General features: G+C 37.2%; 1 protein-coding gene across 1 annotated transcript; it reads right to left on the bottom strand.

Annotated features, from left to right (window-relative positions):
* Positions 1-16,314: 16,314 nt before the first annotated feature.
* LOC107762103 (bifunctional TH2 protein, mitochondrial-like) lies at positions 16,315-21,249 on the bottom strand. Its single transcript, XM_075227844.1, has 6 exons — positions 20,930-21,249; positions 20,002-20,110; positions 18,177-18,461; positions 17,680-18,094; positions 17,323-17,589; positions 16,315-17,087 (listed from the first exon to the last, which is right to left on the bottom strand). Exons 1-6 carry the CDS (start codon positions 21,115-21,117, stop codon positions 16,675-16,677), a joined length of 1,677 nt encoding a protein of 558 aa, XP_075083945.1. The 5' UTR covers positions 21,118-21,249; the 3' UTR covers positions 16,315-16,674.
* Positions 21,250-23,936: the final 2,687 nt, after the last annotated feature.

Here is a 23,936-nt window from a genome sequence, read left to right on the forward strand (position 1 = left end):
TTTGATAGGTTTCGGGATCGAATGTAAAAGTTGGAAATTCTTAAGTTTCATTAAGCTTGAATTGAGGTATGATTTGTGATTTTAACGTTATTTGATGTGATTTGAGGATTCGACTAAGTCCGTATGATATTTTAGGACTTGTTGGTGTATTTGGTTGAGGACCCGAGGGCCTCGGGTGAGTTTCGGAAGGTTAACGGATCATTTTTCGGACTTGGGAACAACTGAAGGATTTCTGGTGTCCAGCTCTGGTTTCCTTCTTCGCGTTCGCGAGAGAGGTCTCGCGTTCGCGAAGGGAACTGGGGCAGGCGAGAAATTTCTCTTCGCGTTCGCGAAGAAGGGACCGCATTCGCGAAGGGGTGATGGCAGTGTTCATCGCGAACGCGTGACGGAGTTCGCGTTCGCGTAGAAGGGCGAGACCAGGCCGGGGTATTGGGCATTAAAGCTTCGCGTTCACGAAGGAGGAATCGCGTTTGCGAAAGCCAAGTTTGGTAAGTCATCACGTCCGCGAGAGTACCCTCGCGTTCGCGAAGAGGAAAGTTGGGCAGCACATTTTTGTGCTTCGCGAACGCGACGCAAGGGCCGCGTTCGCGAAGAAGAAACCACTGGATAGAATGTTTAAGTTCTGAAAATGGGACTCTATTTTTGACGGATTGGAGCTCGGAAAGAGGCAATTTTTGAGAGATTTTTAGAAAAAACATCGGTGTAAGTGTTCTTAACTCAATTTTGGTTAGATTACCCGAATCCATCACTGTTTTTAACATTTAATTGGTGATTTAAGTTGGAAAAATTTGAAAACCCTCTTGGATAGAATTAAGGATTTGAGGGTCGAATTGTTATCGGAATTTAGTCATTTTGGTATGGTTAGACTCGTGGTTGAATGGACGTTCATATTTCGTAACTTTCGCCGGATTCCGAGACGTGGTCCCCACGGACAATTTTTGAGTTAATTTCAGATTTTTATTGAAAAATGTAGTATTTTCTTATGGAATTGATTCTATAATTTTTGTTGACTGTATCGAATTAACTATGACTAGATTCGAGTCGATCGGAGTTGGAAAATCGAGGAAAAATCATACTACTTAATTAAATTAGAGCAAGCCGAGGTAAGTGACTTGTCTAACCTTGTGTGGGGGAAATTTCCCCTAGGATTGGTATTGATGTGATAATTATAATATGATGAAGTCATGTACACGAGGTGACAACTGTGTACACGGGCTAAATGTGAAAGATTAATTTTTTTTAAATTGTGTAGATCACTGTTGCATATTAATTAAATTATTTTATCTTGTTATATTTTTCATCATTGATTTGATTTATATACCTTAAATTTGCTTAACCTTCTCCTGCTAATTGTTTTTACCCGTTTAGCTGAAACTTATTTATTCTGTGCATTATTTGAAGGTGAAATTTTTTTAATTTAAATATTATTAATATGAAGTATTTGATATTTTAAAATTGGAACTGAGGCAAAGTTTTAAAAAAAAATTTAATATTATTTTTGCTGAGTTATTTATTCCCGAATATTTAGTGAGATTTTGTACTCATTGTGATTGAGCCGTGAGCTCCCTGTTATGAAAAATATTGTTGATGTTGTTTATTTTGGCAAATTAAATTATTTGGGCACTTGAGGTGCAAATTGTGATATTGATACGCAAGCGGTGGTATAAGGTCTGGGTGTTAAAACGCATGTGGTAAGATAAGGGTGGCTTGATACGCGTGGCTAGTAGGGGAACTACTAGAAGTCATGCAGTGTGATAAGGGTGACTAAAACGCGGGATGCTATTTCGAAAAAAAAAATATTTTTCTTTAAAAGTTAAATGTGAAGGCTCCTGCGGTGATATAAGGAAATGAGATATTGTGAATTTATTTATGATTTGGGACTACGAGGCGGTATCTCGGGAGTGCCCTTGTTGATATTTATTTATGGCTGCAGTTGCTTTTGATTATTGTCGTGATTTTCCTAAAATTGTAAATTGTTGTTTTCTTTTCACGAGGTATTATTTGCCCTTATTCTGTGAAATTTAATGGTGACATATTACTTACTTAATTCATTTTCATTGTCATTTTATCGTTATTATATTGGTAAACATTTCACCTTGTCTTTTATTATTCCAGTAGGGCCTAACCTGACCTCGTCACTACTCTACCGAGGTTAGGCTTGGCACTTACTGGGTACCATTTTGGTATACTCATATTACGCTTCTGCACATCTTTTTTTACAGATCCAGGTATATCTTACTAGCCCAGACATCAGTGAGCTACCTGTGTACGGATACTTCGAGGTATATCTGCCAGTCCCCTTCTATCATTATTATGTTGCTTCCTTATTTTTCTTTGGACCCTGATATATAGATACATTGAGGATAAATTATTAGAAGCCTGTGACTTATTTCTACTGGATTTTGGGAGTTATAATTATGTGAGTTTGCAAATTTATTTATTTCATATTTTTATTGTTATTCCGCATTCATAGGCTTACCTAGTTTTAGAGACTAGGTGCCATCACGACATCCACGGAGGGAAATTTGGGGTCGTGACAAGTTGGTATCAGAGCTCTAGGTTCATAGGTGTTATGAGTCACAAGCAGGTTTAGTAGAGACTTGTGGATCGGTACGGAGACGTCTGTATTTATCTTCGGGAGGCTATGGAACTATTAGGAAAATATTCACTTCTTTGATTCCTTATCGTGCGCAATTATTGACTTCAAAGTTCTAAACCATTATTTTATACTCTCTCATAGATGGTGAGAACACGCACAACTGGATCCGATGATCAGACACCCGTGCCCCCTGTTGGAGCCGCAAGAGGCCGGGGTCGGGGCAGAGGCCGTGCCAGAGGCCGAGAAAGACCAGTGGTGCATCCAGAGCACCAGCACGAGCTGCTGCAGCATAGCCATCAGTAGCTCCAGTTGGAGAGCAGGCACTTCAGGAGACTCTTGCCCAGTTTTTTAGCATGTTTGACACTCTATATCAGGAATGATTAATTTCACTTGCTCCTGCCACATCTTAGGCCGGAGGAGGAGCACAGACTCCCGCCGCCCGTACTACAGAGCCACGAGCCCAAGTTGACCATGCCCCAGAGGTTATACCAGTGCAGCCAGTTGTCCCAGTTCGGCCTGAGGTTAGGACAACAATTTTAGAGGGGGAGCAGCTCAGGCTCGAGAGGTACAAGAAGTACCACCCTCCCACTTTCAACGGTTTAGCTTCAGAGGATGCTCAGGGTTTTCTGGAGGAATGTCACCGTATCCTTCGTACTATGGGTATTATGGATTCCAGTGGGGTTTCTTTCACGGCATTCTTGTTTAGAGGAGCAGCCTACCAGTGGTGGCGGGCATATGAGTTGGACAGTCCGACTGAGGCAGCTTCACTCACTTGGACTCAATTTTCAGTTATGTTCTTAAAGGAGTATGCTCCTCAGAGTCTTAGAGATGCAAGGTGCGTAGAGTTTGAGAAGTTGCGCCAGGGTTCTATGACCGTGTCAGAATATGCGATCTGATTCAGTGATTTGGCTAGGCATGCACCAGCCTTAGTTGCTACTGTTCGAGAGCGGGTTCGCAGATTTATTGAGGGTCTCCACCCTAGTATCAGATTCAGTATGGCCCGAGAGCTAGATATGGACATCACATACCAACAAGTGGTGTCAATTACTAGGAGATTAGAAGGTATACGGACTCGGGAGAGGGAAGAGAGGGAAGCTAAGAGACCCCGAGATTCTGGCACATATAATAATTCTCGTGCCCCAGCTGCAGCCCGTCATGGTAGAGGTTATGTGAGCCGTCCTATTCACTCAGCACTTCCAACTTCCAGTGGTATTTCGGCTACTCCCAAACCTCAGGTTCCATATTATGCACCGCCAGTGTCTGTTGTACCTCCTGTATAGGGTGCCTTCAACGGGCAGTCTAGTCAATCAGGCCCGAACCAGTCCCGGCAGCCACGTCCTCCGAGGGCATGTTTTGAGTGTGGTGACACTTGTCATATAATGAGGGATTACCCCAGATTTAGGAGGGGTGCACCTCCACAGATTTCTCAGGCCCCACCCATTCCACAGGGCCCTCAGACTTCCCAAGCTATGATTACTGCACCAGTTGCCGCTCCACCTGTACAGCCAGCCAGAGGTAGAGGTCGGACAGGTAGAGGACGCCCTAGAGGGGGAGGCCTGGCCAGATATTATGCCCTTCCTGCTAGGACAGAGGCCGTTGCATTCGATTATGTTATCACAAGTATTATTCCAGTCTGTCATAGAGATGCATTAGTCTTATTTGATCTAGGTTCCACTTATTCTTATGTGTCATCTTATTTTGCCCCGTATTTGGGCATATCCTGTGATTCCTTGAGTTCTTTTGTTTATGTATCTACACCCGTGGGTGAAACTATTATTGTGGACCGTGTGTATCGGTCGTGTTTAATTGTTATCAGTGATTTTGAGACCAGAGCTGATTTATTATTGCTCAGTATGGTGGATTTCGATATTATTTTGGGCATGGACTGGTTGTCACCCTATCATGCTATTCTTGATTGTTACGCCAAGATGGTGACGTTGGCTATGCCAGGTTTACTACGGCTAGAGTGGAGAGGTACCTCGGATCATGTTCCTAGCAGGGTTGTTTCATTTCTTAAAGCTCAACGAATGGTTGAGAAGGGGTGTGATGCGTATCTGGCCTATATGAGAGATGTTAGTATTGATACTCCTACTGTGGAGTCAGTTCCTGTAGTAAGGGATTTTCCTGATGTATTTCCAGTGGATCTTCCGTGTATGCCACCCGACATGGATATTGACTTTGGCATTGATTTGTTATCGGGCACTCAGCCCATTTCTATTCTACCATATCGTATGGCCCCAACAGAGTTGAAAGAATTAAAAGAACAGTTACAGGAGTTACTTGATAAGGGCTTCATTCGGCCCAGTGTATCGCCTTGGGGTGCTCCTGTCTTATTTGTGAAGAAGAAGGATGGTTTAATGCGGATGTGTATTGATTACCGCCATCTGAACAAGGTTACAGTGAAGAACAGGTATCCATTGCCATGTATTGATGACCTATTTGATTAGCTTCAGGGTGCCAGAGTGTTCTCCAAGATCGACTTACGTTCAGGCTATCATCAGTTGAAGATTCGGGAGCCAGATATCCCGAAGACTGCTTTCAGGACTCGATACGGTCATTACGAGTTCCTTGTAATGTCATTTGGGCTAACCAATGCCCCATCAGCATTTATGCACTTAATGAATAGTGTATTTCATCCCTATCTTGACTCCTTCATCATTGTATTTATTAACGACATTCTGGTGCATTCCTGGAGTCAGGAGGATCATGAGCAGCACTTGAAAACTGTGCTTCACACTTTGAGAGAAAAGAAGTTATATGCAAAATTTTCAAAGTGTGAATTCTGGCTTGATTTAGTGGGATTTTTGGGTCATATAGTTTCGTGCGAGGGGATCACGGTAGATTCGAAGAAGATTGAGGCAGTGCAGAGTTGGTCCATACCGTCCTCAGCTATGGAGATCCGGAGTTTCCTTGGTTTGGCATGGTATTATTACCGATTTGTAGAGGGTTTCTCTTCTATTGCTACACCTATGACCAAATTGACCCAGAAGGGTGCTCCGTTAAGGTGGACCGAGGAATGTGAGGAGAGCTTCCAAAAGCTCAAGACAACTTTGACTACAGCCCCAGTGTTGGTATTACCTACAGGTTCAGGGTCTTATACTGTATATTGTGATGTGTTTAGTCTCGGCGCAGTGTTAATGCAAGACGGTAGGGTGATTGCCTATGCGTCCAGACTGTTAAAGGTACATGAGAAGAATTATCCGGTCCATGACCTTGAGTTAGCAGTTATTTTTCATGCCATGAAGATTTGGCGGCATTATTTGTATGGTGTCTATTGTGAGGTCTACACCGATCACCGGAATCTACAACATCTGTTTAAATAGAAGAATCTTAATTTACGACAGCAGAGATGTTTGGAGTTGCTTAAGGATTATGATATCACCATTCTCTATCATCCCGGAAAGGCCAATGTAATGGTCGATGCCTTGAGTCATAAGGCGGAAAGTTTTGGCAGCTTAGCATATTTACCGGTAGCAGAGAGGCCTTTAGCCTTGGATGTTCAGGCTTTGGCCAACCAATTTATTAGATTGGATGTTTCTGAGCCAAGCCGAGTTTTGGCTTGTGTGGTTTCTCAGTCTTCTCTTTATGATCGTATCAGGGAGCGTCAGTATGATGACCCCTATCTGCTTGTCCTTAAGGATACAGTTTAGCACGGTGATGCCAAGGAAGTCATTATTGGAGATGACGGTGTATTACAGATGCAGGGCAGGCTATGTGTACCCAATGTAGATGGCTTGCGCGAGTTGATTCTCCAAGAGGCTCATAGTTCGCGGTACTCCATTCATCCGGGTGCTGCAAAGATGTATCAGGACTTGAGACAGCACTACTGGTGGAGGAGGATGAAGAAAGACATAGTGGAATATGTAGCTCGGTGTCTAAATTGCCAGCAGGTAAAGTATGATTATCAACGATCGGGTGGATTGCTTTAGAAGTTAGAGATTCCAGAATGGAAATGGGAGCGGATCACTATGGACTTCGTTGTTGGGCTCCCACGGACTCAGAGAAAGTTCGATGCAGTTTGGGTGATTGTGGATAGATTGACCAAGTCAGCTCATTTCATTCCTGTGGTTACTACTTACTCTTCGGAGCAGCTGGCTGTCTATATTTGCGAGATTGTCAGATTTCATGGCGTATTGGTATCCATCATCTCTGACTGGGGTACGCAATTTACATCACGGTTTTGGAGGGCTGTACAGCAGGAGTTAGGTACTCGGGTTGAGTTGAGCACAGCATTTCACCCTCAGACGGATGGACAGTCCGAGCGCACTATTCAGATACTGGAGGATATGCTTCGCGCATGTGTGATAGATTTTGGGGGTGCTTGGGATCAGTTCTTGCCACTTGAAGAGTTTTCTTACAACAACAGCTACTAGTCGAGTATTCAGATGGCTCCGTATGAGGCCTTGTATGGTAGGCGGTGCCGGTCTCCAGTGGGTTGGTTCGAACCGGGCGAGGCTAGGCTATTGGGTACAGACTTGGTTCAGGATACCTTGGAAAAAGTTAAATTGATTCAGGATCAACTTCGTACATCCCAATCTAGACAGAAGAGTTATGCGGATCGGAAGGTTCGTGATGTTGCATTCATGATTGGTGAGCGGATCTTGCTCCGAGTTTCGCCTATAAAGGGTGTTATATGAGGTTTGGGAAGAAAGGCATGTTGAGCCCTAGGTATATTGAGCCTTTTGAGATTCTTGAAAAAGTTGGAGAGATGGCTTATAGACTTGCACTACCACCTAATCTCTCTGCAGTTCATCCGGTATTCCATGTTTCTATGCTTCGAAAATATCACGGCAATCCGTCTCATGTGTTAGACTTCAGTTCAGTTCAGTTTGACAAGGATCTATCTTATGCTGAGGAACCAGTGGCTATTTTGGACATGCAGGTTCGAAAGCTGAGGAAAAAGAACATTTCTTCCATGAAGGTTCAGTGGAGGGGTCATCCGATCTAGGAGGCGACTTGGGAGACCGAGCATGATATGCGCAGCTGTTATCCTTATCTTTTCACCACTCCAGGTATAATTCTAAACTCGTTCGAGGACGAACGTTTGTTTAAGAGGGGGAGAATGTAACGACCCGGCCAGTCGTTTTAAAAGCTGTAGCCCCATTTCCCTATTTACTGCTCATTATGTGCTTTAAAACTGTTTTGTAACTTGCCGGGGTAGTCGGTTCAGGTCCGAAAAGATTTTAGAATGAATTGGAACACTTAGTTCCAAAGTTTAAAACTTAAGTTAAAAAGGTTGGTTGTATGTTGACTTATGTGCAAACGACCTCGGAATAGAATTTTGATGATTCCAACAGCTCCGTATGGTGATTTTGGACTTAGGAGCGTGATCAAAATTTTATTTGGAAGTTCGTAGTTAAATTAGGCTTGAAATGGCTAAAATAAGAATTTAAATTTGAAAGTTTGACCGGAAAGTTGATTTTTTGATATCGGGGTCGGAATCCAGTTCCAAAAATTTTTATAGCTTCGTTATATCATTTATGACTTGTCTGCAAAATTTGAGGTCAATCGGACTTGATTTGATAGGTTTTGGCATCGAATATAGAAGTTAAAAATTCTTAAGTTTCATTAAGCTTGAATTGAGGTGTGATTTGTGATTTGTGATTTTAGTGTTATTTGATGTGATTTGAGTATTCGACTAAGTCCGTATGATATTTTAGGACTTGTTGGTGTATTTGGTTGAGATCCCGAGGGTCTCGGGTGAGTTTCGGAAGGTTAATAGATCATTTTTCGGACTTGGGAACAGTTGAAGGATTTCTGGTGTCCAGCTCTGGTTTCCTTCTTCGTGTTCACGAGAGAGGTCTCGCGTTTGCGAAGGGGAATTGAGGCAGGAGAGAAATTTCTCTTCCCGTTCGCGAAGAAGGGACCGCGTTCGCTAAGGGGTGATGGCAGTATTCATCGCGAACGCGTGACGGAGTTCGCGTTCGCGTAGAAGGGCGAGGCCAGGCTGGGGTATTGGGCATTAAAGCTTCGTGTTCGCGAAGGAGGAATCGCGTTCGTGAAATCCAAGTTTGGTAAGTCATCGCGTCCGCGAGAGGACCCTCGCGTTTGCGAAGAGGAAAGTTGGGCAGCACATTTTTGTGCTTCGCGAACGCGAGGCAAGGGCCGCGTTCGCGAAGAAGAAACCACTGGACAAAATGTTTAAGTTCTGAAAATGGGACTCCATTTTTTACGGATTGGAGCTCGGAAAGAGGCGATTTTTGGGAGACTTTTAGAGAAAATATCGGGGTACATGTTCTTAACTCAATTTTGGTTAGATTACCCGAATCCATCACTATTTTTAATATTTAATTAGTGATTTAAATTGGAAAAATTTAAAAACCCTCTTGGATAGAATTGAGGATTTGAGAGTCGAATTGTTATCGGAATTTAGTCATTTTGGTATGGTTAGACTCGTGGCTGAATGTGCATTCATATTTCATAACTTTTACCGGATTTCGATATGTGGTCCCCACGGGCAATTTTTGAGTTAATTTCAGATTTTATTGAAAAATATAGTATTTTCTTATGAAATTGATTCTATAATTTTTGTTGACTGTATCGAATTATTTATGACTAGATTCGAGTCGATCGGAGTCAGAAAATCGAGGAAAAGGCATTCTACTTGATTAAATTGGAGCAAGCCGAGGTAAGTGACTTGTCTAACCTTGTGTGGGGGAAATTTTCCCTAGGATTGATATTGATGTGATAATTGTAATTGATGAAAGTCGTGTACACGAGGTGACGAGTGTGTACACAGGCTAAAGGTGAAAGATTATTTATTTTTTTTAAATTGTATAGATCAATGTTGTATATTAATTAAATTATTTTATCTTGTTATATTCTTCATCATTGATTTGATTTATATACCTTAAATTTGCTTGACCTTCTCCTGCTAATTATTTTTACTTGTTTAACTGAAACTTGGTTTCTTTTATTCTGTGCATTATTTGAAGGTGAAATTTCTTTAATTTAAATATTATTAATATGAAGTATTTGATATTTTAAAATTGGAACTGAGTCAAAGTATTAAAAAAAAATTAATATTATTTTTGCTGAGTTATTTATTCCCGAATATTTTGTGAGATTTTGTACTCATTGTGATTGAGACGTGAGCTTCTTGATGTGGAAAATATTATTGATGTTGTTTATTTTGGTAAATTGAATTATTTGGGCACTTGAGGTGCAAATTGTGATGTATTGTGATATTGATACGCATGCAGTAGTATAAGGTATGAGTGTTGAAACGCATGCGGTGAGATAAGGGTGGCTAGATACGCGTGGCTAGTATGAGAACTACTAGAAGTCATGCGGTGTGATAAGGGTGGCTAAAACGCGGGATGCTATTTCGAAAAAAAATATTTTTCTTTAAAAATTAAATGTGAAGGCTCCCGCAGTGATATAAGGAAATGAGATATTGTGAATTTATTTATGATTTGGGACTACGAGGCGATACATCGGGAGTGCCCTTGTTGATATTTATTTATGGCTGCAGTTGCCTTTGATTATTGTCGTGATTTTCTTAAAGTTGTAAATTGTTATTTTCTTTCCATGAGGTATTATTTGCCCTTATTCTGTGAAATTTAATGGTGACATACTGCTTACTTAATTTATTTCTATTGTCATTTTATTGTTATTATATTGGTAAATATTTCACCTTGTCTTTTATTATTCTAGTAGGACCTGACCTAACCTCGTCACTACTCTACCGAGGTTAGGCTTGGCACTTACTGGGTACCGCTGTGGTATACTCATACTACGCTTCTGCACATCTTTTTGTGCAGATCTAGGTACATCTTACCAGCCCAGACATTAGTGAGCTACCTTTGTACGAAGACTTCGAGGTATATCTTCCAGCGTCCGCAGACTCCGCAGTCCCCTTCTCTCATTATTTTATTGCTTCCTTATTTTTCTTTAGACCCTGATATATAGATACATTGAGGATAAATTCTTAGAAGTTTGTGACTTATTTCTACCGGGTTTTGGGAGTTATAATTATTTTCATATTTTTATTGTTATTCCGCATTGATAGGCTTACCTAGTCTTAGAGACTAGGTGCCATCACGACATCCTACGGAGAGAAATTTGGGGTCGTGACAACTTATGGCTAAGTGTCAAACGATCGAAATAATTGCCCGGAGTTCTAAAGATATATTGGATATTAATGAACCGTTTGGTGAAAAATTAATGGTTTGGGATGTGATTTATGTCAAGTACTACCAGTAGTTCCAAAATCGACAAAAGCAGAGACTGTAAAAGCTAGCTTGTCAAAGTTATACTTTTGGCCTCAAATGAAAAAGATTCAACTAGCAAAAAATATAAAGTAAGAATAGATTCAGTATTTAGTGTCTTCTTGCTTTGTGTCACAAACGAAGAAGAGCATCCAATAAAAGATGATTTGGTTCTTTCTAAACATTTGATTATCAATCACAATGGTAATAGTAGTGCATTTAATAAGAGAAATGAATTAAAAAAATATCTTAGCTAGCAGAAATGAATATGTTGATTAATTAAATAAAAGGTTGATTGCATTATAGTAAAAACAAATATTTCTCTGTTTTTGACTCAGCAGAAAATGATATCAATAATTACTATCAAGAAGAATATTTAAATATTTTAATACCAAATGGTCTTCTACCATGCATGTTTGTTGTCAACTTTATTATTTATCGCCGTTTATATAATAGACTAAGTTAAAATTGATCTTCCATCGTATATAAGTGGATTTTGAAGAAAAATATGCTCGTCATGCTATTGATAAACTTAGATACGCCGAATAGCTTATGTAATAGCACACAAATGGTATATAGAAGTTTTGACAATAACGTCATACATGCAAAAATTATGATACTGGTCAATGTGCTTCTAAGTATATTCTTATCCCTAAATTTAACTTTCGTCTTCCGAAACTAAGGAGTATCCTTTTAAATTTGTGTGAAAATAATTTTTAGTATGTTTATGTTTTGCAAATATAATAAATAAAGCACAAGGACAAACATCCTAAATATTGGGCTATATTTACCATAATATATTTTCTTACACGAACAGTTGTATGTTACACTTTCAAGAGAGATATCAAGATTAATAACAAGAGTTTTGGTTAAGGCAGAGCTACCAAAGCATTAGAAGGAAACATACACAAAAAATATTGTCCACAAAGAAGTGTTCGTTAAGATACCATCACATTAAATACTTTTAAACTATAATACATAGTTATCCAACTAACATGACAAAATTGATTATTTGTGTAAGTTTTGATAATGTCCTTTTGTTTTAAATTTATGTATTATGCTAATGTAATAATAATTTTCGGTATTTAGATGATTGTTGTATTAATATACATAAAATTTCTCTCATTAATTAAATTTTATTGTTTCTTCATATAAATAAATGTTTAAATCATCACGTATCATTATTAACATGCAACGCACGTTCATAGATACTAGTAGATTCAAACATAGATCGATGAAAAATTCACATGGTCAAATAAAAAATCAAGTGGCCAAATTAATCTCAGCATATAGTAATCGTTTTAAACTTACTAATAATATCAAGGCACTAATTAGAAAAATGAGAGTTTTTTTTTTCGCACGATGTCCGGTACCCGCATTAAAGTCCAATTATATTTGGATGCGCCGGAACAATTAGGAAATTAGTTCTTTTTATATATGGTACATACTAACATATTTTATCCTCAAATCTGTATTTCAGTAGGTACAATGTTGATGTTCTTAACCTACTCGTTTGTACCTTTTGTTTATTAATATACACCTTGAGGGTCTATTTCAAACCCTATTTCCGCATTAGGCCCCGAATAAATCCAAATTTGCGCCAAATTTTTTTAATTTTTCACCCGGTGTTTGATTTCCGCATTAGGGCCCGAATAAATTTGAATTTGCATCGAAAAGCCCCACATTGGAGGGAGGGTGTAAAGCGCTCCCTAACAAAGGCGATTTCATACCTAAGGCTCGAACTCGAGATATCTGTGCTCAACGAGGTCTATGTCAAACCTTTCACCACTATGTTGATTTTAATTTATTGCATCTTCACTAAGTTAGTGATACTTTCTAGTTTTTTTTATTTTTTATTTTTAGGCCTTAAGGAGACGCAAACACATTTGCATTGATACTTTTTATTTGATCCGCACGACATGAAGTATTTTGTTGAAACATATAGCATTGCTTAAGGAATATGAAATAATAAGTCATATATAGACTTTCTTAGCCAGTTCCTACATAATTGTCAAGAGTATACTCCTATATTTTATAGGGAAAAAATTACTAGAAATCTTAAGAACATTAGGTTGCAGTTATTCATATTCCTTATTAGTAAGATGCATCATCAACCTTAAAAAGTAATTAAGCCAGAATAATCAAGAGCTACTTTATTATTGTTGTGGAGCCACATAATTTACTTTACTTAGATATTAAGGGACACAACTCTGAATTAATTAGGCCAGTAAAATTACAATTAAATTGCCCTAGGAAAGAGTTGAAAAAAAAGGGAATAGAGTCATGGGGATTAACCCACATAAATTATCTTCAAAATTACTACTAAAAATTGAAGATAGAACACAAAAATTAATAAGGGTTGTGTGGAAGGGTAAGTACTCATTTCTTGTCCTTAAGAAGAAGTTTCGATTTTGAATCCTAAATATATTAAATTTTTTGATGCAAATTCAGATTTTAATCGGATCCCAACGCGGGTACCGGAGTTCGGATGGAAAACCAAAAAGGAAGATAGGACACGAAACTTCTCTCTTTTTTTTTAATCAGCCAGAACACATTGTTCAATATGTAAACTTTTGAACAGCTCTGCGAGTTTTACAAGGTTTTTCTATCACTTACAAAATACAAAACAAAAGAAAAAAAACAAAGAAGAAGAATAAGAAGAGAAAGAAATTAACTTGAACTCCCAAAGATTTCTTAATCTCTGGATTCTATTTCCTTTGTCTTGCTTTTCTTTTTCCTCGAAAATAAAAATAAAGCTTAGAAATTGAAGAGAGAAAAAAACAAGAAGTAATTCAAACGAAGTTTTGAATATAAAAAATGAAGCCAAGCATCAGACTTGCCTAAGATTTGCATTTGTTCAACTCATCATCTTTCTCTTGTTCTTGTTTTTGTTTTTGTTTTTGCTTCTTTCATTTCCACTCCTATGAAAACAAGTATAATTATCACCTCGTAACATTGCCTTATTTCTTGAAATCTCCTAAATAAAGAAGGGAGGAAAAAGAAAGAATATATAAAAAATAAAAAGAAGAAGAAGAAGAAGAAGAACAACAACAAAAGGAAGATAAGAAGAAGAAAAAGAAGAGGAGGAGAAGGTAAGAGTTTGGGGAAAAATGGTGGAATATTTATAAGGGAAATGGATAAAAACTTAGTTCAAAGGTGAGAAACTTCGAGGTAACAAGGTGTTTACTTTTGCTTTATTTAACTTTTTTTTTTTTGGATATAATGTATAATGAAAGTGCATCAATCAATACATGTTAGGCAACTGGATACCTAACAAATTAAGTGATAGGATTAAAATATTTAATTTATAAGGGCATGTGTCACATGTTTATATTATTGTTTTCCTATGTCATGGAATATTGTATTATAATAATTGTTACTAAAGAACATACTTAAGGTAAAGTGGGATCCAAGGGAAGCAAATGTAAAAGAAAAGATAAAGAAAAAGAGAAGGGGTAGTGCAAAAGAGGAAAAAAAGAAGTTAAGAAATTAGGCGTACTCAGAACTTTTAAATTAGTTTTTCTTTTATTTTTTTATTTTTGGTTTTGGATCTTCATGAATTGTTATTTGTTAATAAAAGCTGCACTGATTCTATAATTTTATACTGTTAATGTTTTTCAGTTTGTTACATGAGTTGTCATACTTTTCAGATTACTAATCATAAAAAATTTTATAATTCAAGTAATACCGATACTTATATTAGGATAGATTATTTACGTCACACCATCGATCGCGTGATCAATGCTATGTCTTTTTCTAAAAGAAAAAAATTGGTGGGTCCTACGGTAATGGATAATCCCACCCACCCTACACTCTATGTAGGGACAATAAAAATGAATCTTTATCCACTAGACAAGAAAAAAAGATTGGACAATTCAGTATATATAATATTCTAGGCTAGGCCAACTTAAATTTCATCAACCTTTTTGTTTACCTTGTGACAACTGACTAAGTAAATTTCTTTCATACTTAATTCCCACATAACAAAAAAGCTTTGAACTATAACATAAATTAGGGATTACCTAATTGTGAAAAAGTTCTAAGACTCATTATTTCTGAAAAGTTGTTTATTTAAATTAAAACCATATATATGAAATACTTATTATGTTCTCGATCACAATCTGATAACAATTTAAAATTCCTTCTATATAACTATTTTATAATATCTTTCTTCATCTTGTCTTAGAAACAATTAATTAATATTTCAAGTTTAATCCCCAAGGTTTCTACCTACAAGGATTATCTGTGTAATTGAAAATTTGGGTAGGTGGGAGAGGGAATAGTAGAAAGAAATTTCTTGATTTAGGCCTTTATAGAATTAGACATACAGTCCCCACCATATTAGAGTTCAAATTCATATGAAAATAAGTATGTTTGACCCTACATCTTTTTTCTAGGAGAGAGATGAGTATAGCTTTTCAATTGGTTCACTAAGTGGGCATGGCGGCTGAAGATTTTTCTCGTTTAAAATAATTTTATGCAATGATAGTAAAAATAATACACATAATTATGTTAATTATAATGTATTTATAAATAAATTTTTCTGATAAATATTACTCCTTTCATGTCATTTTATATAACAATGTTTTGATTTAACACTGAGTTTGAAAACGAATTTTTTTTACCAAATGTACCGTTCGAATTTGTGGTCTTAACATGCTATAATATTTCTATGACTATAAGACTATATTAATTATTAAGGGTAAAATGAGTAGTTTAACGTTAGAATTCTCAAATATAAGAATGTATCATTCTTTTTGTAACAAAGTAAAAAGGAAAGACTGTCATATAAAATGAAACATAGGAAGTATGTATTGTTAAGATTATGAGTTCAAATCTAATATTTGTTAAAATTTTAGTAGGTTTTTACATACAAACCTATATTTCGCGTCAAAAATTATGAATTCAGTTGAACCCGTAGCCGAAAGTCTACATAGGGTGACCTAGAAAAGGTTAAACTATATTGACATGTAAAATATCTTTACACTGTTAATTATCTAACTTAAGTCCTTTGACGATGCCGTTTATCATTCCGTGACTAGTTGACACATCATTACCCTATTTTGTTATATTCTCTATGATATTATAGTAATAATACTAGAAATGAATTTCATGCAGTTTTCCAAAATGCATCATAATATTCATATGGTTTGCTGGTTTCTCTTAACTATACCACTCGATTGACAGCAAAATATATATGTAACTGATTTAATGTATTGAAATTTACATGATCAGTGTACTTTAACCTATCACAACAAATAACATGTCTTACTTTCGAGGTTTCTAATCTCACTTTTTATGGACAATCAAATATAGTTATTTTTTAGGTGACCTAATAGCGTAATTTTTTTTTTATACTTTTAGTTTATAGAAGTTAAGCTCACATGTAAACAATACGAAAAGGAGACAATAACCATATGACTGAATATAGAATGTCTTATGCATTATACTGTAGTACTTGTTTTCAATAGCTAAAAGTTGCTGCATTATTGCAAGGTAAAAGTTAAACAGCAAGAATCTGTAACAATTATGTATAATATTGTTGAACACACAACAATTTCATTCATGTTACTCGTTTCTGAAAAGAACCATTCACCAAGAAATATAAAATTCTTGGGAAAAAAGGAAAATTTCCATTTAACATCCTACAGTTGACCATATTGAGCAGTGCAGTAGTTGCATAGAATCTCCAGCCAAAAGAATCAGATTTACATTTCTGAAGAGATGACCCTGTAAACAAAAAAAACAGACCTTTATCTGTGGACTGCAATAAAACTTGCCACCAAGCTGTATGTATGATTTTACTATATATGAATTTCTCTACGTCCTAATTAACACGGTGAATCTGCATGTTGAAAGAAGGTTCTACGACCCCAATATAAATGCATGAATCTCTGCCCAGCTAGAAACGGTATAGAGAACGCTAGAGGCCTCCGTCCAACAAGATGAGTTTCCTGCAGCACAAATCTTCTGTTTCTCAACGACGCCAGGAAATAGCGGAATAAAAGAAACACCAAAATGATTCCCCACTTTCATCAGATTTGAGCTTGGACTAAGCACAATCCCAATATCTGCTTGCAGCAAGCAAAGCAAATCGCCCACTGAATCCCCTACGTAAACTGTCAGATTCTTTTTGTCATTGCTGCAGCTATTTAAGATTTTACTGAAGGCTTGAACTTTGTCGATGGGGGACTCAACTTTCTTAACTATTTCACCAGTGGATAGATTTTCTTCAAATATAAGCTCATTTGCATGCACATTCAGAACATCCAAACCCCCTGTTCAACACACGGCAAGAAAAGTATTACTACCATTAATTTGAAAACTAAAAGAGGGACCCACCGCATTAGCAGCTATGAAAAGAACAAGTTTTCAGAAAGACAAAAGAGGAGTACGCATCATATAAATGGTGATATCTCAACAGAAGACTCAGTTTGTAAAACCAAAACATAACCAACGGCCATATTTTCCGACTAAATCCATTTTTCAAAGTTCTTAACAGCAAGGAAATACCTGATGAGAAGGCAGACCTCATAAGGTCACCACACCAACAATAGGAGAGGACATGAATGTCTGCGTTCAACTGTTCATTTTGTATTATGCTCTGGAAAAAGTTGTTACAACCATCTTGGAGAATCAACCGCTCCCCGGCTCGCTTTATGTCTTCAAAGTTCAGACCTTTCAGTACTCCAGATTCTATCACCCTCAAATTAGCTCTTTTCTCAAAATCTGAAAGTTGCTCAAGCGCTTTATGCAGCCTTTCATAATCAAAATTTTCAACTGTGAAGTAGAAATAAATTTCTCAGAAGTTTAAATTCATTTCAGTTACACTGACAAACAACAACAAAAGATTATGAATAAAGAGTATACCTTTCTCAGTAAGCAACATCGTCTCTATGCATTGCTCATATTCTTCGGTATACTGCTTAGAGAGATGTTCCCATGTACTTCTCAGATCTGCTGACAACATTCGAACAAGTTGATTCTCTGGTTGATTTTCACCAGATTTTGGTGCCGACATAATTGCAATTTCTGCCAAGATCGCTGACGAGTCAACAACCGCGCAGGTCAAATCAAAATTGAAAAATATCACAAGCCGGTGTTCAGCAGGACTGTGCTCTCTTGACAGAGGGATGACGGATTTCTGATCAATTGGCTGCGCTAAGAAGAAGCCTAATTCAAGTTTCATTGCTTGTTGATAAAGCTTCTCAATTATGTCAAGCTCCTCGCCTGTCAAAGAGACACTTAGTTTGTCCAACAATTCCTCATTTTGCAGAGTCAGTCCCTAAACAAAGTACGTGAGTTATCACATTGTGTTTATCTTACAAAAGCTGAATTCATGAGCAAGGAACAAACAAGCCACGAACCTGGAAACCTTCAGAAGCATAACTGTCGATCCACTTCTTGTAAGGATGAGTTGTTTCGCTCTCAAGAAACACGTGCAGCTCTTTACCAAGGTAGGCACAAAGCCTCATGCAAGGAATCATAGCGCCAAGGATATAAGCTGCCAACTTAGTTCTCTCAAATGGAGTAGCAAGTTTAGCAGCTTTTACTCCTTCAATCTTTCCCGAGGCTGTAGCCAATAAGAAATCTGTGTACTTGACTGTTGCAGGGTTGGGCGTAGACTGCTTGGCCGGATCAAAGCCCCACTCCTAATAGTGATTTACAACATGATTTATTTGCTCATGAGAGATTACGGGAAATATAAAGATAACTTGGAAATACTTTGATATATACATATAGCACTTGAGTTGTAATATCATAAGATAACAATCATCACAGTAGTTGCAGATGACAACTATCTCCTTAAATGGGAAATCAAAGTATAACTAGATGAGTAGCCCTTCAGATGTGCTATAGACGCAATGAGTAAACAGCACGTATATAAACAAAATTGCAGCACAAGATGTTAGCTATTGAGAGTCCACTGAGATAAATCAACTGAAGATTCAGCACGGACTTGATCCTATTGTCTAAATCGTAGTAGGAAATGTGTTGGAGTAGAATAATGAATTATCCAGAGGCTTTACAGAATAGAACACAGTGAAGATATTTGCATAACGATAGCATGTTCTTTGAGAAGTTGGTCCATTCATTTAACATCTTCCTCACTTGCCTTCACTAGCTTGCCGTCCCAAAAAGGAGGGGGCAGATCTTCTACCAATTCAATCTATGAAATATCCACACAGGAAAACCACACTGGTTTGTCTACTCATTATTATTCCGTCCTCTACCCATTCTTAACCTCGTTTAACCTTGTCTTTTGGAGCTCATAGACTTAAGAGTGAACATAGCGATACAAGACAAGAAGCATCCCCCACAACCAATGTGAAACTCTAAGAACTCCTCGCATGCCTAGACCTAGACATTTGAGCTGGACTACATAAAATGGGGCCTCATATTGGGTGACTCAACATCATGACTTTGAGTTAGGTCCAAAGTTTATTTTTCTTAACATGGTATCAAAGCTAGAGCCAGAAGAGACGGGAAGCATCGACAGAAATTTGTAACAGACAATATCAAAAGTTCAAAACTACTGATAATAACTTATGTTAGGAACATTAAAGACTGAAATCTAAAAATATTTTACATCAAACTTCTCACTGGCACTAGATTCCTGATAGTCTCTTGATATATAGCCCATTTGACAGTTAAGAATGCACTCATTCTTTTCTGTATTTAAAAAAAAGGGCAAGGTCCGCTTTGTCTACAGCTAACTATTTCAGCAAAAGCCCATGTTTTAAATAACTTCTTTCCTTTTTGTTCCATCATCAAATTGGATAGACTTGATTAAACTCTAAAAAGGCTTCCACATTCCTTTGTGAGTGTAATTCAGACAGAGGTTTTAGTTAAACGACTCAGTACGAAGTCTTATAAAGATCACAAGTTTGCTACGCCAGTATACTCCCACAATGAAAACAGTATTACAATTATTTCGATCAAAGATGAGAACCATCGGAAAACCACCTGTTATATAGAGTCAACTATTTTATCAAAAAACCACCAGAGAGTTATATAAATTCAATAATTATAACTCTAACGAAAATACCTATAGAAACTAAAAGTCGCTTAATATGTTAAAATAAGCAGCAGGCAACCAATGCACAGTAGTCCCAATTACAAACAAGTGTGATGAGAAACTAGAATGAAAGGTGAACAAGAGAAAGAAGAAAAGTTTTAATTGTATCTCACTTGAATAACCGTATCATGCATTTTGAGTTCTTCGATGACATTCTTCCGCAATTCATTAATGCCGACCTTTGCATCATCATCGTCAGTACACTCTTCTGCAGCTTCATACCTGCAAGAAACTTTCATTTTGGAGTAAATGTATAAAACAACTAATACACATGTAACTATCAAAACCCATGGTAAAAACAAACTTATTCCCTACCAAATATCTCAATCATTTGTCCTCACTCCTACATTTATCAGTACCAATACAAAGTATCAAAACCAACTAGACCCCAAAAATCCTGCATCATCTTGTGACAAGAAATATAAAGACATCTTTTCCAATCATAGATTTTCAAGATTTTCTAAGAGAGACCCCACAAACCAATAAAAAAAAAATTATAAAGTAATATAGCTTTATAATAAATGGCAAAAAAAAATCCATATACAAGTAGTATAAATAGTAGAAAACCTTCCAGTAACCAATAATCTTTCCCCATAAGTAACCATACCACACTCCGCAAAAAAAAAAAAAAAAAAAAAGGCATAACATAAATTAATTATTTTCTTGCATATTCATTAAACCACATAAATTAATTATATCTCAATCCCAAATTAAATCCTCTAAATTAATCCCCCGCTTATTAAATCCATTTCATTCTGATACTAAATCATTTCATTCCACTCTATTACTATGTCTTAAATTAGCATCAAACAAAATAAACTACAAAAATTACATAATCAAATATACCATTTCTTGAAACATTATCCCCTACACAAAGATTAAGGGTAAAAAGAAGAACAAGAAAACTACCACTCCGAGAAATGTATATATCTTTTCACCCTTTTGATTCAAGAAGAATTGCAACTTAAGCACTAAAAATGATAAAACAAATTAGGAGTAAATTTTTTTTTCTAAAAATGAAAGTAAAGTAAAGAAACTAACGCTTGAGCAAAGGCTTTGAGGAAGTAAGAATCTTGAGCTATGTAATGCTGGAAAGTTTCAAGCCTTAGAGTCCCAGAAGCTAAACAAACAATAAATGGAGTGTAAAGTGCAAGAATTGACTCTTTCTTGAATTTGATCCAACACTTTCTTGCTATATCCACACTTTCCTCTATGGGAACTGCAGCCATTGTTGTAATGGTAAAGGATGTTGGTGGTTTTAGGGGGGGGGGGGAAGAAGAAGTAGAAGGGGTTTGTGGGTGATGGGAGAAATTTGTTGGACTTGGAGAAAAGAATGGTGTTTTCTTGAATTTGATTTTTACTGGTTTTGGAATTGATGTTCTATAAATAGTAAGGGGATGATGATAATGACTCTGTCCAAATAAAGTGACAAGGTAGGCGGACAAGAGTCAACAATGACAACAAATTTATTTTTTTTATGAGAATTTTTGGACATAAATATTATAAATTGTATAATTTTAGCATTAAATTATTTGAAAATAATCTAATGTTCTAATGGTTAATAAAACAAAATAAAGACCAATGGAGACTAAGGTTCGAATTTTAGCAGAGATAAAAAATTATGTAACTTCGTCTTATTATATAGTTACTTAGTATGTAAGTATGCAGTGAAATAATTAAAATATGTGTAAGCTGACCTGTATATTATAATTACAAAATAATTTAAATTGGAACCGTTGCAAAGGAGAAAAATGTGATTGCATAAATCTCTAATATATCTGTCCATTATTGAGAATCATATCAATTCGGATTAATATTTAGACATCAATATTACTTCTTTTTTTTATTAAGGACGAATTTCTTTTTTAGGTAAGAACGACACTCTTCTAATTTCTATTGTTAATGCTAATGGAAGTTATGATCCAAAAGTATGGTTTAGTGGTGATAAAACTAATCGTAGACTATGGTTTAGTGGTGATAAAACTAATTGTAGACTATTAGAGCTCAAGATTCGAAATTCAGTAGAAATAACAATTACGTAATTATTATTTTTTTGGTAAATAAAGTTATTAAGTATATAAGTATTCAATAGCATAATCGAAATTTGTTTCTGCTGACTTGTATACTACTGTTATAAAATATTTGAATGTTAATTGTTGTAAATAAAAAAAATAAGATTGCGCAAATCTTTTGTCTATATATTTTTTATTGAGATTCATGTTACTTTTTATTGAGGACGGACTTCTTTTTTAGGTAAGAATGACACTATTTGGCTTACTATTATTAACGTTATTATCAAAAAGCACGATACCACTCTTCTTCCTCGGTATGTATTTATGTATACGTTGATAAGACGATTGATTCCGTAAAGTACGATGAGATGAATAAACGATAATTCATTGAGTTTTGTGAGAATTTTGTATCGAGACATCTTTTAACTATGCCGAACTAATATAACTATCCTTCTTCCAACACATCGAACACAATTTGAATTAATGTCGGTAGTAGGTATCAAATAATTTCCTTATTTCCCTTTACTTACAACAACAATAACCCAGTTAAATCTCACTAATAGGGTCTGGGAAAGATAGCGTATACGCAGACCTTACTCCTACCCCAAAGGGGTAGAGAGGTTATTTCCGAAAGACCCTCGGCTCAAGAAGACGAAAAGAGGCAATATATCAGTACCATCAAAAGAAAAAATGAAACAAATAACAGCATCACCAGAACCAGAAAATAGATGAACAGCAAAACAATAACCAGTAGATACAGCTCGGCACTAAAAGGAACGAAAAAGTAGTGTGACTCAACATTAACTACTAACAGTCTAAGACTAAATCCTAACAGACTAGCCTCACTCTGGTGCGCCGTAGAAATATGTACAACTACCTCCTACCCTACAACCTTAATGCTCGACCTCCACAACTTCTTGTCTAGAGCCATGTCCTCGGTAATCTGAAGCCACACCATGTCCTACCTGATCACCTCTCTCCAATACTTCTTAGGCTACCCTTTACCTCTCCTCGTACCCACCAAAGTCAGCCGCTCACACCTCCTCACCGGCTCGGGCTTCTCCTCTGAACGTGCCCGAACCATCTGCGCCTTGCTTCCCGCAACTTCTCATCCATGGGAACCACGCCCACCTTCTTCCGGATATCTTTATTCCTAATCTTATCCATCTTAGTATGCCCGCACATCCACCTCAACATCTTCATTTCAGCTACTTTCATCTTCTGGATATGTGAGTTCTTAGCTGGCCAACACTCAGCCTCATACAACATGGCCGGTCTGACCACCGCTCTATAAAATTTACCTTTGAGAATCGGTGACACTTTCTTGTCACATAGAACTCCAGATTCTAACCTCCACTTCATCCACCCCACCCCTATACGGTGTGTGACATCCTTGCCAATCTCCTCATCCCCCTGAATAACTAACCCAGGGTACTTGAAATTGTCCCTCTTGGGGATGACCTGTGATTCAAGTCTCACGTCCAATCTCGCTTCCATCGGCTCGACGCTGAACTTGCACTCTAGGTACTCCGTCTTAGTCGTGCTCAACTTGAAACCCTTAGACTCAAGGGCCTGTCTCCAAACCCCCAGCCACTCGTTGACGCCGCTTCGCGTCTCATCAATCAGCACTATGTCATCAGCAAATAACATACACCATAGCACCTCCCCTTGAATATGATGTGTCAGTGCATCCATCGCTAGGGCAAATAGGAATGGGCTGAGCGCAGACCCTTGGTGTAACTCCATAACAACCAGAAAATGCTCTGAGTCGCCTCCCATTGTCCTAACTCGAGTCTTAGCTCCATCATACATATCCTTAATCACTCTAATGTAAGCAACCGACACACATTTTGCCTCCAAGCATCTCCATAGGACCTCTCTAGGAACCTTGTCATACGTTTTCTCCAGATCAATAAACACCATGTGCAAATCCTTCTTCATATCCTTGTACTGTTCCACCAATCTCCTAATAAGGTGGATAGCTTCCGTGGTAGAACGCCCCGGCATGAACCCGAACGGGTTGTCTAAAATAGACA

The sequence above is a fragment of the Nicotiana tabacum genome, chromosome 13 (assembly GCF_000715075.1).
Source record: "Nicotiana tabacum cultivar K326 chromosome 13, ASM71507v2, whole genome shotgun sequence".
Lineage (NCBI taxonomy): Eukaryota > Viridiplantae > Streptophyta > Magnoliopsida > Solanales > Solanaceae > Nicotiana > Nicotiana tabacum.

Excerpts from the sequence above, each read along its gene's own strand:
- LOC107762103 (XM_075227844.1), bottom strand. The coding sequence starts at position 21,117 with ATGGCTGCAGTTCCCATAGAGGAAAGTGTGGATATAGCAAGAAAGTGT. Across the intron at positions 18,462-20,001 it reads TGCATGATACGGTTATTCAA|GAGTGGGGCTTTGATCCGGC; the intron begins GTGAGATACAAT and ends AATCACTATTAG. Across the intron at positions 18,095-18,176 it reads ATGCTTCTGAAGGTTTCCAG|GGACTGACTCTGCAAAATGA; the intron begins GTTCGTGGCTTG and ends TACTTTGTTTAG.